Here is a 13990-nt window from a genome sequence, read left to right on the forward strand (position 1 = left end):
TAGCTTAATGCTCATAGCCTTAACCTTCACATGCAAATCGATTCGGTTTCCTATTGAAATACTCGATTGCCTTCGTGCCAAAACGATATCAACAATTGCGCGCTAGTGTTGCGTAATGGCCGCACTTGGTGGTGCTAACAATTGAATCGCTTTTCAACACAGCAAGAGACACAAAAATTTTTCGGTCTAAATTCCCAACTGGAGTTATTGGTCTGTGTGTGATTTTCGCGGCGGGATCAGGAGTTCCCGGCACCGCAGTGATCCGCACCGGTTAACCAGCCATCGGAAATCCCAAGCCATGGAGAGCGAGAAGATTCTAATGGCCGCCGGAGTGACGGTGGCCGCCGTGGTGGGAGCCTTCGTTTTCTGGGGTCCTTCGGGTGAGTGGTAGATCTTCTTCAATGGCATTGTATCCCCACTTAAGCAAAACATTTAAAGGTTCCCGGCTGCGCCAACGACGGGGCCAAATAGCCGGACTCCACAACTTTGGACGGACCTGCTTCCTGAACACTCTGCTCCAGGCGATGGCCGCCTGTCCCCAGTTCATTGCCTGGCTGCAATTGTACAACAACGCATCGCCGGATCGAAAAAGCTTGATCACCTCGATGCTGAACACCCTGGAGGTGGTTAATGGCACTCATGCCACCCTGCGCGGTGATCCCCACTCCCCGGGAGCCGTTCTTCGGGCTCTGAATGCCCTGGGCTGGGTGATTCCACAGGAGGAGCACGACGCCCATGAGCTGTTCCACGTGCTATTGTCCTCCCTGGAGGAGGAGGCCATACGACCACAGCCCCTCGGCTGTCTGTCGGATGCTCTGCCCATGGATAACGATGATAACAGCAGTTTCGCGGGCACAGCCACGCCGGTTGGTGGCTTCCGACCGATTAGCTCCATGGCAGCGGGTCTGGGTGCCAGCCAGAGGATCGGAGATCAACCCAACAGGCCCTCCAGTGCCATGCTCACTGATTTCTTGAACATGGAGTACGATGAGAGCACCAGTTTGCAGCGTCTGGTGCGTTCAGAGGCCCACACACCCGATTCGCCCGCCTCTGTTTGCGAGCGCGACGGAAACGATCGCCTGGGATCCCTGCTTCTAGATGCCGTTTCGCCAGGTACACCCTTTGGCTTTCCGATAATTAGTGATCCGGACTCCTTGGCCACGCCTACGTTGGGCGGCGAGCGTTTGTCGCGACCGCGCCTTCCACAATCCCAACAGCAGCAGGAGGAGGGCCTGAATCGCCGCGTTTCCAGCTCCTGTCGATCGCTGGAGCGCCTGCATCGTGGACCCGGTCGGGTGTCCATCTGGTCGAACATGATGCCCAGCCAGGTGGCGCATCCGTTTCAGGGCGCCATGGGCGCACAGATCGTGTGCAATGGCTGCGGCTCCAAATCGGCTGTGCGTTACGATAAGTTCGACAGCATCACGCTGAATCTGCCGCCGCAACGCAGAACCGGCTTGAGTTTGGGCCACCTTCTCAGTGAGTACATCACATCGGAGGACCTGAGCGATGTCAAGTGCGACTCCTGCAACGAGACCACCACGCACACCAAGTCGGTTACGTTCGCCAAACTCCCGGCCTGCCTGTGCATCCATGTGGCGCGAACGGTGTGGCTGCCAACTGGACAGGTGTGCAAGCGGCAGGACTACGTGCACTTCCCCGAGAGCCTCTCCATGGCTCCCTACAGCTTTGTGCAGCCGCATCTCAACAGCCAGGTAAGCGGATATGCATAACAAACGTTCACTGCTAAAATAAGGCTTGTTTTTCAACCGTTTTATATTTAAGTAAACATCATAATGTCTATGAGGAAATATAGTTCTTTCCCTTTCTAATTTGTGTACATAGTAGTGGCATTCGAAGCCAAAGCAAATTACATTCAGTAACTCACTCAGTAACTAAAAATGACACATTTCTCTATCACTGCAGGCTGGCACTCCCTGGGGCTCGACGATGTCCCTGTATTCCTCCAGCCTGCCGATGAACAATGGCGTGGGTGGTGGCGAGGGCTTTGGCACGATGTTCCCCAAGAATCTTTACCGGCTGCTGGCTGTGGTGGTGCACTCCGGAGAGGCGAATAGCGGCCACTTTGTTACCTACAGGCGTGGCTCGTTGCGGAATGCCCATCGGTATGGTTTCCATTGTTTTGTATATGTGCAATCATTGTGCTAATTGCGTGCTATACTTATTAGGTGGTTCTACACATCGGATACGATTGTGCGGGAGGTGAGCATCGACGAGGTGTTGAGCGTGCCCGCCTATCTACTATTCTACGATCGCGGCCAGCAGAGACAGCTAAACCTGCGCTAGTCAGGCGGAGATCGTCGGGATCATCCTAGTCAAAACGTTTGATGTGATGAACATCCAAAACCAAATCCTTTTTGTCGAACGGTGGCCATAGCGAACACGCGTCACATTTATAAAGATATATACATAACTTATATATGTACGGGAACCCACGATCTGATCTATACTCGGCTGGGTCATGTAATGGTCTACGCATAATGCTAGCTCTGTGTATGGCAAATTGCATATAGCAACACCCACGATCACCACAGAGAACTCGACTCTTCATTTGTTATCGATGCATTTAAGATTTTTTAAGAATTCCAAATTCATGCCGTGCTTTTAGCTGTCTGTATTTAGCAATATACACCAATGAACTACCAATAATTGTTTGCGCGTTATTTCTGTAGGTTAGATGTTCAATAAAAATGTCGAAACTAGTTTTTACTTTCTATTTTTTGCTTCTCCAAAGGATGTACATAAATAAACCAAATTATTGCACATTAGATTATAATACTTAATTCGAAGAAAAATCCAGAAGGTGCATTTCAAAAAGCGCGCAAGGTATCGGCGCAGGCTATCGATAACAGTCGATTTATAATCGATTGTGTGGACTTTTTTGTGGGAACTCAGGGTTGCATTGCACGCCGCATTTCGTTTCTCTTCGCAAAAAAAAGTGAACAAAAATACGCAATTGGACAAATCTAGTGGGCAAGAATGTCTGAACCGGAGCTGGAACAGACGCCCAGCGTGGGCCATGCGGAGGAGCAGCCGCCGGAAGAGGAGCACGAGCCGGAACAGGAGCCATCCGATGTGTACACAATTGGCGGTCCGCCGAGGACGCCGGTTGAAGATGCGGCGGCCGAATTGAGCGCCAGTCTAGACGTCAGCGGCTCAGATCAGTCGGCGGAGCAGTCGCTTGACCTCAGTGGGGTCCAGGCGGAGGTCACTGCGGAGGCGGAGCCACCGGCGAAGCGCCAGCATCGCGATATCAGTCCCATTTCGGAGGACAGCACGCCAGCGAGCAGCACATCGACGAGTTCCACCAGGTCGTCCAGCTCCTCGCGCTACGACGATGTCAGCGAGGCGGAGGAGGCACCACCAGAGCCGGAGCAACCACAGCAGCAGCAGCAGGAGGAGAAGCAGGAGCAGGATCAGGAGGAGGTGAAGTCACCAGTTCCAGTTGAATTGCAGGCACAGGAACAAGCGCAGCCGCAAGAGCAGGAAGTGGAGATGGACCAGGAAATTGACACCGAGGATGAGCCCTCCTCCAATACGGTGATCTGTGTGGCCGACATCAACGCCTATGGCAGTGGCTCCAACATAGACGACTACGTTGTGGATCCCGATGCGCCGGCCAAGGCCATCATCACCGAGGTGGTCACCATTCCAGCTCCACTTCGTCTCAAAGGGGCACAACAACTGAGTCTGCCACTGGCTGCCCCACCGCCACCACCACCTCCTCCAGCAGAGGAAGAAGTCCCCGAGACTCCAGCCTCGCCCACAGATGACGGCGAGGAACCACCAGCCGTGGGCTTATCCTCGTACATGCGCGTTCGTTACATGCAGGACTCGACACCTGGCCTGCCCACCCGCCTGGCGCCTCGTGATCCTCGCCAGCGCAACATGCCGCCGCCAGCCGTAGTACTGCCCATTCAAACCGTACTCAGCGCCAACGTGGAGGCCATTTCTGACGACAGCAGCGAAACGAGCAGCAGCGAAGACGACGAAGAGGAAGAGGAGGACGAAGACGATGCCCTGACCATGGAGCACGACAGCACTTCCAGGGAGACGGTCATCACCACTGGCGGCGACCCTCTGATGCAAAAGATCGATATAAGCGAAAATCCCGACAAGATCTACTACATTCGACGCGAGGATGGCACCGTGCACCGCGGCCAGGTGCTACAGTCGCGCACCATGGAGAATGCGGCCACGCCCGATGAGTACTACGTCCACTATGTGGGCCTCAATCGCCGCCTGGATGGCTGGGTGGGCCGACACCGGATCTCGGACAATGCGGATGACTTGGGTGGCATTACCGTGCTGCCAGCACCACCATTGGCCCCCGATCAGCCCAGTACAAGCAGGGAAATGCTCGCCCAACAGGCCGCCGCGGCGGCAGCTGCCTCATCCGAGCGACAGAAGAGGGCTGGCAACAAGGACTACTATCTGTCCTATTGCGAGAACAATCGCTATGACTACAGCGACCGCAAGATGACACGCTACCAGAAGCGGCGCTACGATGAGATCAATCACGTGCAGAAGAGTCATGCTGAGCTGACCGCCACGCAGGCGGCGCTGGAGAAGGAGCACGAGTCCATTACCAAAATCAAGTACATTGATAAGCTGCAGTTTGGCAACTACGAGATCGACACCTGGTACTTCAGTCCCTTTCCCGAGGAATATGGCAAGGCACGTACGCTATATGTTTGCGAGTACTGCCTAAAGTACATGCGCTTCAGGGAGAGCTATGCCTATCACCTGCACGAATGCGAACGAAGGCGTCCGCCCGGAAGAGAGATCTACCGCAAGGGCAATATATCCATTTACGAGGTGAACGGCAAGGAGGAGTCGCTCTACTGCCAGCTTCTGTGCCTAATGGCCAAGCTCTTTCTGGACCACAAGGTCCTGTACTTCGACATGGACCCGTTCTTCTTTTACATCCTGTGCGAAACGGACAAGGAGGGCAGCCACATTGTGGGCTATTTCTCCAAGGAAAAGAAGTCGCTGGAGAACTACAATGTGGCGTGCATTCTGGTATTGCCGCCGCATCAGCGCAAGGGATTTGGAAAGCTGCTGATAGCCTTTAGCTATGAGTTGTCGCGCAAGGAGGGTGTCATCGGTAGCCCGGAGAAACCGCTCTCGGATCTGGGCAGACTTAGCTATCGCAGCTATTGGGCATACACGCTGCTTGAGCTGATGAAGAACCGCTGCGCTCCTGAGCAGATCACCATCAAGGAGCTGAGCGAAATGAGTGGCATCACCCACGACGACATTATCTACACGTTGCAGTCCATGAAGATGATCAAGTATTGGAAGGGCCAGAATGTCATTTGCGTTACGGCCAAGACCATTCACGACCATCTGCAGCTGCCGCAGTTCAAGCAGCCCAAGCTGACCATCGACACCGATTACCTCGTCTGGAATCCACACAGCGCAGCGGCAGTGGCCAGAGCTCCGGGAAATTCCGGCTAGCATACGGAACCCGGGGATCCCGTCCTGCTCTCATCGCATGTAATTGTTATAGACGATGATGACGATTAAGATTTTTTTTTTGTATTTTGTAAGAAAGCGTAGGAATAGGCTAATGCACCCCTCAAAATGTAACATGTATAGAATCATATATCTAAAACGAAACCATCAGAAGGTTTAACAACATTAAGCAATGTATTACTTAACGTTTGGTTTACAACTTTTTTTTTTAGTTAAGGAGTCTTACGGATAGGCTGTTGTACCTCTTAATGATTAAACCAAATGTCCACTTCCTTTGGATATGTATAAACAAATGTTTTTTTGAACTTTTTGATATAATAGAAAAATGTAATAAATATAAATATCAGAAATATTTGAAAATCAAGTTTTAAATTTCGAGCTTAAAAAATCATCGCACGCACTCTCCTCTCTAGTGTCATGCGCAATCGGCTATCGACGTTATCGATAACGCCCGCATCCGCATCGATACAATTCCGCCGGCTTGTCCGATTCGTGTTGTTGTGATACGGGATATATACAGGATATAGGGCATCCAAAATGGGCCTGCTATCCGATCCGTCGATATCGACGCAAAGCAAGCTGGTGGATGGACTGGCGCGCCATGTCCGCAAGGTGTGCTACGCCCTTTATGTGGCGGGTGTGGCCTGGTTCTTCTGTTTGGCGCTGCCGGAGTTCAACCACGGCACATATCTCTCCGAGAATGCCCTCTCGCCAGGTGAGCTCATTGTGCACCATCACCCAAAGAGCCCCCCGCTAACCATAGGTGCGCTCTGTTGCAGGCTTGGTCTATCCGGAAATCCGCATCGATGCGAATCGTCTGGCCATTCAGCTGCTGGAGGAGCTGCAGCGGGAGCGCAAGGATCATCTGTCTACCACGCCACACGCCTGGATCGCGGCCAAGATGAATGAGTTCGGCCTGGAGACGCACACGCACAACTACACGCTGCGCTATCCCTTTGGCGGCGGCAAGGAGTATCACGGCAAGAATATCTACGGCATATTGAGGGCTCCAAGGATTGCCTCCACTGAGGGCATCGTTTTTGCGGCTCCCTATCGTGCTGCCAGCTCCGTGCACGCGGACATTTCCGCCAGTGTGCCGCTTCTGCTGGCCTTCGCCGATTTCGCCCGGCGCAAGAACTACTGGGCAAAGGATCTGATCTTCCTGGTCACCGAACAGGAGCAGCTGGGCATGCAGGCCTGGCTGGAGGCCTACCACGATGGCGACCGGGATCTGGACGTGAGCAAGGCGTACCTGCGTCCTGGCAATTTGCCCGCTCGCGCTGGTTCGCTGCAGGCGGCTCTGAATATTGAAGTTCAGGATCTGGAGATCGATCATGTGGATGTGCGAATCGAGGGCTTGAACGGCAAGCTGCCAAATCTGGATATGTTCAATCTAGTGCAGAGGATTATGGCACGCGAGGGCATTGCCTCTGGCTATAAGCAAGCGCCTCGCAAGAAGCGTCGTCATAGCCAGTCGCACTTCGAGCAGAATCTCCGCCAGATGCTGACCATGCTGGCCAGCCAGTCGTCGGGCGTACCCACTGGCAACCATGGACTGTTCCACCGCTATCGGATCGATGCCTTGACCATAGCTGCCAATCGCAGGGCCACCCATGCCACACTGAAGGGCAGTCCAGGATCGGCAGCCGTGCCTTTGCTGAAAGCCATCGAGGGAATAGCCAGGAGTCTGAACAACCTGCTGGAGCGCTTCCATCAAAGCTTCTTCTTCTATGTGATCGTGAATAACGATCGCTACATCTCCATCGGTGATTATATGCCCGCGTTGGTGGCTCTGGTGGCGTGTGCCTTTTTGAAGGCCTATCTAACCTGGTCCACGCTCCCGGCGACCAACGCTGAGCTGGAAAGGGCTGCTGGCTGGCTTAAAGAGCACGAACAAGAGGTGGAACTGGAGGAGAGCTTAGATCCGGATAAGTTTGAGCTGCCGTATGGGTCGGTATTGATCTACCTCACTGCCACCCTTTTGATTGGTTTCCTGTGCAATGTGCTGCCCCTGCAGCAATATTTCCTGGAGATTCCCATGGGCGCCGCACCGCTGACCACCTCAGTGCTGAGCTTTCTTTCCCTGATCGGATTCGTGCTGCCCTTTGTGGTGGTTTTGCCGCCCGGAGGATTGGAGCTGCTGCACGTGGCCTTCCTGCTCATCTATGGCTGCGCCTTGATCGTCATCGGGCTGCTCAATTTTGCCCTGGGATTCTTTGCGGCCGTGCTAACTGTGCCGCTGGTCATCGCGCTGGAGACCAAGGAGGAGAACTCGCGCAGCACGCTGAGGAACACGATCCGCTTGGCCACGCTGGCCATGAACCCCATGATGGTCGTCTATGTGATCGTGCTGGCCATGACAATCTACCAGTTTCCGGAGCTGCCGCTGCAGAAGATCATGCTGAGGGCGGCCACCGCGGCCATGGACGCCTCGGCTTATGGGCTCATCGATTCCGTGGTATGATATGATTTGAGTTGTGATTACTTATGTATATATTTCTCATAAACTTGAATACTTTTCTATTGCAGATCTATGGCAACTGGCTATACTTTGTCATCTGCACGATCTTCCTGCCCCTGTGGATCATCTGCTGGACACTGGCGCTGTCCAAGCGACGTGACTACGCAGATTACCTGGACTTCGATGAGTCGCCATCAACGCCTCCGCAGTCGCAGACGCAGCCTCAGTCGAAGGTGAAAACGAATTGAGAAGACTGGACAGCACGGATAGCGATTCAAGTGTTTGATTCACTGGCTACATATATCAACTGGAAATGATCCTAAGATGAAGTGTGATAAACCCAACAAAACTGTGTGTGATGGCGGTAAGAGATTGCACATGCTGAGAAAATTCCATTTAAATGTTATGCATTTGATTAAATGTCTAAATAAACGAAGCCTATTTATTAGTTGGAATAACTAAGTGATGTAATCGAAAATCTTTAAATATGCCAAGGCATTTAAGAAGGTGATTTGCATTGGTGATTTGCATTCAAAAAGTGAAAGACTAATTTTGCGTTTCTTTTTATTAAATTGATGTAAAATCTGTTAACTGTGCATATACTTTTTCGAAAAGTTCAAAATATTTTCGCAATTCTATTCAATTGCGAATCTTTCAATGTTTCTAAGAGCCATTGATCAACAGCAGAACACCAAGAGATTTTCAAGTCGTGTATCTTTATTCAAATACTATCCAAGGCAGGCTTTGCGTGGCGCTCTCTGCTGCGCTTGGTGGCCTTCGCCTGCTCCTGAGCCTGCTGCCTTAAGCACTCCGCCGTACTTCGCATCCATTGGCAAATCACATATGCCCAGTGCTGGTAAAATCTCGTGCTCATGCTCAGAAAGATCGGTTTGGGTGCCCTTGCCGTTGCCCTCGTCTTGATTGAGATCCCGAACCAGAAGCGAATCCTCTTCGGACTCCAGCTCCATCTGACGCTGCGCGAAGCGTTCCAAGGAGCGATGGCATCGCCTCCAGATATCCTGGACATGCTGGCTCTCGCTGTCCTCCTGAATGGCCTCTATCAGATACCTCAAGGAGCGCCCATTGTACTCCATCTCCAGACTGCGAATTAGCTCCATATCCCTTTGCAATTGGCACTGCATCGCCACCTGGCGTTCGAGGGCCTTGGCATCGAATAGCAGTTGATCCAAAAGTGCGTCGGTCTCGGCAAATTCGATCCGTAGACGATCGACCGTCTCCAGGGCCATAGCAAGTTCCCGTGCCTGTGGGCATCGCGGCGAGGGCGGTGGTGGTGGCGGCGGCACCGGCAGATGGGCGGTCATGCACTGGACGCCACGTGGCGTCCTCAGATGCGTATCAGTCTTGCGTAATTTGGAAGCCTTGGCCGCCGATCGGACTTGGCTACTGGGTTTTCGCCTTGGGCACGGCCTTGCCGAGCTGGTCGCTGTGGTGGTGGAGTGTGCGGTTTCACTATCCGTCCTCGGCAACTCTGGCACTGCGTGATCCAGGAATTCCTCCAGCGATCCATAGCCCTCCACGCTGGTCAAATTGAGACGACGGGCTTGGTGCACCAACCTGGCGAGAGCACGGTTCAAAGCCAATCTCTGGTCACTCACGGATTCCACTGGGTGCGCTTCATTCGATGATTCAGTGCTCATCCTGAAGGAGATTCAGTGGAAAATTTTGATGTGGATAAAATCTATATGAGCTTGTATCGCGATACTTTGCAGTTGTAGTTTATCCGAGATTTAGACTACAGCTACGGACCGAATTGTGGAGCAAACGTATGTGTCCCAGTCGAGGAAGTTGGGATGAAGTGCTGCCAGTTGGAGGCGGGCCTACTGGATCCGAAAAACTACGGGATAACTTTAAAATGAAGGTGTCGAAAAGTATGCAGTGGGAAAAAACAGATACGTGTATACATATGTATTGGGCGAAACCTTCACGCACTTCAACAAATGTTCCATACATTTAACTATTAGGCATTTCATAAATTAAACCTTGAATGATGAAATTAAAGCCACTGCAATGCACATTTATCCATTTGCAGAGCGACTTCAATTTTAGTTCCGTTTATTGTTGCTGCTTCTGCTTTCGATTGCTTACCTTTCGAATAGAACTGAACCTTTGACAGTTATTTGCGTCCTTTATCCCCCCTAGTCCCACACCACCCACATTGCTTCCTTGACGTATCGCCCCCTCCCAAAATCCCCCATTGAGAAGTCACGTGGCACTCCATTTTTGGAAATGCGTGGACGATGTGTGTGCGAAAAAAACGGCAGGTGAATAGAAAAAATGCATAGAACAGATAAAACAAAAATAAATGTGTGCAGATATACACTGAGCGCTTAGATATTTTCCTCCTCAAAATAACATACATATGTAAATAGGTATGTATATTTTTGAAATTTATTGAGTTTATTAAACGCAAACTTGGGTATTTACTGCAATTCAATCCCTAAAAAACAATTTTTGAAGAGAGAAATTTTCAATAATTTTACATCAATCAATTTCATCGATTTCAATTTTATGGGGACAGATCGCGCACGTGGCTCTGCTTTCGTAGACGATGTTACTGTGACGTTTTTGAGTAGCGATGTTTATGTATGTACATACATACGTGTGCGTTCCAGAGAACTGCAGCAAGCCACCTGCACTCTAAGTGCACCCGCTAAACACCGGGTGTCTCAGCACCCAGGTGTGTTTCGACACTCTATTTGCGGCAATGACAAACACCCAAGTGTTTTACCACCCGGGTGTTTTTTGTTACTTGCAACGAAACACCCGAGTGCCTGCTACGCAATAATGAAGGAAAATGAAGGGTGAAAGGGAACACCCAAAAACAGGTGGTGCACGTGTTTTTGCTATTTGATGCACCACCCCATTTCGCACACGAAGAATATTTGAAATCAAACACGGCATTTTATGATTTTTTACGTTTTTTAATGTCATAATCTAAATAATAATAACAAAGTGGTTTTTAAAAGTATATATTAAATATCTTAAAAGGGAACTTCATTTTTCTAAACTTTTTAGGATTTTGTATCTTATGTCTTAACAAATAACAATCTTATACATTATTAAAAATTATTTATACTTAATTAACCATATTCTATTTCCATTGTTTTTTTGCTTGTTCTTTTTTATCATTTAAAAAAAAATCATACATCTATAAATATTAAAAATTAAAAATATTAAAAACTAATAATATAAAATATAAAAAAGGAATGTCTATTTCGTGTTGTTTAAATTGTTGTAAAACGAATGCAAAAAAAGGAGGCTATCTACAGATTTTGGGCATAATCTATTTCGTTTTTCTGTAATTATGTTACCTGCTAGGGAAAACACTCTCTCAGCTGCTGCGCTACTGGCTGGTATTGATAATAGTTTAAAAGCTAGCTTTGACAACAAGGGGTAAGACTTTTCATTAATTTTCCACCACTCAATTGCTTCAAAATTTTCGGATAATGGAACTCTTTGACTACAATATCTTTCGATTTCATCTAATGGAGTTTCAATACAGTTGGAATCTGACGCAGTTACTAGCTTTGAGAAGAAGAATTTGGTTTTAGAAACTGTTGTTTTTTGGTTTATTGGTAATAAGTTTGGACTTTCTGGACCTAATGCGTATTGACTTGAAAAACTTAAACTTCTGAGCGAACTGGTATTTAAACTTTGAATTTCAGAAATGCAAAACATTTTAATTTCCAAAATATCTTCTTCCTGCAAATGTGCAGCGGGTGGGTATAAAAAAAACGCCACCTTATGCCATATGCTTAGATTTGCCAGCCAAATCTCACGAATATTTTGTACAAGTTTTTCTTTAAGCAATGCTACGGCCGAAATGTCTAAAATATTCCACTCGCATAATTCAAAAATTTTAGAAATGGAAGGCAATACAAAGCATAGAGATGGTGAGCTAACCGATTGCAACTCCTCAAATATTCTCTCAAAATCTTCCAGAAGATCTACCAGAGCTTTTAATGTGGATTCATCTACATCTATATGGATTTCAGTTTCACTTAATATTGCATCCCAGTTATCCAGAATGGACTTCAGCATTTTGTAATTGGAGTTCCGTCTAGTCGGACATGCGCTTTTCAAAGTAGTTTCTAAAATATGCTCCGAATTTGCCTTTTTTAAATACTTTACGATTTTATTGCATTCTTGTACTATTTTTTTGAGTTCAAGGACCTCGTCAAATGATTTTTCCAAAACATTTGACAACAGGTGACTGCTGCAATTTAATCGGGTGTGGCCCTCTAAAGCCTTTTCAGTATTTGCTCCCCTGTCAGTCACAAACTTAACATTATCAATGTTCTCAACATTGAATTGCGAAAATAAGCTCTTAATTTTCATTAATATGTTTTCGGCAGTCGATTTTTGAAAATCCATCGATTTGAGTCCCAAGATCATAGAACAAAGTTTAAAGTCTTTTACATAATGGAAAGTGATGCCCAAAAAGTTTCTTTGGGCATACTCGTCAGTCCACATGTCGACGGTCGCACTTGCTCCTCCACTTTCCACAGCTTCTTGTATCTCGGTAGAGATTAGAGTCCTTTTTTCTTCTGCATCCATTTGGATATTCCGACTTAATGTTGTTGGATCAGGTAGTAAGTCATCGACGTCTACCTGGTGCCCATAGACTGCGCCGATTTTTAAGAAAAACTTTACCAAGTTTTTAAATCCGGCTCCGGTTACTGCAGAAAACGGACGACAATCTTGCACAATCCATTCGGTGCATTTTTCAAGGGCTTCTTGACGCTTGACGCTTTCAGAAACAATTTGTAACTCTGTTGGTTGGGTGCATTTTTCCATGGCTTCTTTCTTGACATTTTCAGAAACAATTTTTGACTCCGTTGGTCGTCTTAGTGTTAGACAACATTTATGGCGGGATAAATTGGAAGTGTGATTTTGTACAAATTTGAGCACTTTCCGGCATTTAAGGCAGAACAGCCATTCGCCCAGAACAATTCCATCTTCGTTTAAAATGTCACATAAAATGCTCCACATGACACTTTTTCCTTTACGACGATTGGCAACTGAGTAAGTTCCATTCAGAATTTTATTTTTTACGAATTCTGCCGTTCCTGCCTTAATTGCGACCTTTTTCTTTGGCACGCATTTTTCAATGGCTTCTTTTTTGACGCTTTCAGAGACAATTTTTAACTCCGTTGGTCGTCTTAATGTTAGGCAACATTTATGGCGGGATAAATTTGAAATGTGATTTTTTATAAATTTGAGCACTTTTCGGCATTTACTGCAGAACAGCCATCCGTCCAGAACAGTTTCATCTTCCATTAAAATGTCACATAAAATGGTCCAAATGACACTTTTTCCCTTACCTCGTCGATTGGCAACTGAGTAAGTTCCATTCATAATTTGATCTTTTACGAAATCTGCCGTTTCTGCCATAATTGCGACCTTTTTCTTTGGCTTCAAAATCAGACTGAGTCCTAACACGCTCTCTTTCCCCGTTATAAGTGGTGAGTGTGATCGGCACCCGCGACGAAGAGTGCCGTATTGACTCGGGTGCGCGCACCCGAGTGCTCGCAAACACCCGAAGTGGGTGGGTGTTTGTGAGTACCCGCGAGGCCCGGTGGTGAGTGGCACCCGACACTCAAATTGGTTGAGTGTGAGTTCTCTGGTAGGTATATATGCGTACGTACATACATACATACATACATATGTATATATTCAGTGAGCGTGCAACACACAACTTGAATAGTCTCTTGTCGAGGCCCCGTTTCGTGAACATACGGATACAGCCATAAAGAGGCGGTGCGAAGGAGGAGGAGAGTTTAAGGGGGAGGAGGAGTAGAAGAAGAAGAGGAGGAGGAGGCGGAGAAACGATGCCGCGAAACAAACCAATACATTCACACGTATTTATGGCTGCCTGTGAGCCTGTGTGTGTATGTGTCTGTGTGTGTGTGCATAGCGCAAAGGGCGGGGAAAAGTGGGCGTGGGCGGGGTTTCCAGGGGATGTTGTTGCTTTGTTCCACGGGGTGGACTTTGCAAGGGGCAGCCGAA

The 13990-nt window shown here is 48.5% G+C and overlaps 4 protein-coding genes across 4 annotated transcripts; 3 read left to right on the forward strand and 1 right to left on the reverse strand.

The window, feature by feature from the left end:
• Positions 1–8: 8 nt before the first annotated feature.
• LOC122624206 (ubiquitin carboxyl-terminal hydrolase 30 homolog) lies at positions 9–2723 on the forward strand. Its single transcript, XM_043803677.1, has 4 exons — positions 9–380; positions 439–1715; positions 1927–2126; positions 2190–2723. The coding sequence occupies exons 1-4, from the start codon at positions 299–301 to the stop codon at positions 2305–2307; spliced, it is 1677 nt and encodes a 558-aa protein (XP_043659612.1). The 5' UTR covers positions 9–298; the 3' UTR covers positions 2308–2723.
• Positions 2724–2917: 194 nt separating this feature from the next.
• LOC122623451 (males-absent on the first protein) lies at positions 2918–5758 on the forward strand. Its single transcript, XM_043802612.1, has one exon. The coding sequence runs from the start codon at positions 3001–3003 to the stop codon at positions 5479–5481; it is 2481 nt and encodes an 826-aa protein (XP_043658547.1). The 5' UTR covers positions 2918–3000; the 3' UTR covers positions 5482–5758.
• A 158-nt stretch (positions 5759–5916) lies between these two features.
• On the forward strand, positions 5917–8431 carry LOC122623288 (glycosylphosphatidylinositol anchor attachment 1 protein). Its single transcript, XM_043802351.1, has 3 exons — positions 5917–6214; positions 6279–7957; positions 8029–8431. Exons 1-3 carry the CDS (start codon positions 6037–6039, stop codon positions 8206–8208), a joined length of 2037 nt encoding a protein of 678 aa, XP_043658286.1. The 5' UTR covers positions 5917–6036; the 3' UTR covers positions 8209–8431.
• An 88-nt stretch (positions 8432–8519) lies between these two features.
• Positions 8520–9790, reverse strand: LOC122623289. The gene is given in 2 exon segments (XM_043802352.1): positions 8520–8807; positions 8809–9790. Coding segments are annotated over 2 exon segments (936 nt in total). The 5' UTR covers positions 9619–9790; the 3' UTR covers positions 8520–8681.
• Between the last annotated feature and the right edge of the window lie 4200 nt (positions 9791–13990).

Source organism: Drosophila teissieri, chromosome X (genome assembly GCF_016746235.2).
Source record: "Drosophila teissieri strain GT53w chromosome X, Prin_Dtei_1.1, whole genome shotgun sequence".
NCBI lineage: Eukaryota > Metazoa > Arthropoda > Insecta > Diptera > Drosophilidae > Drosophila > Drosophila teissieri.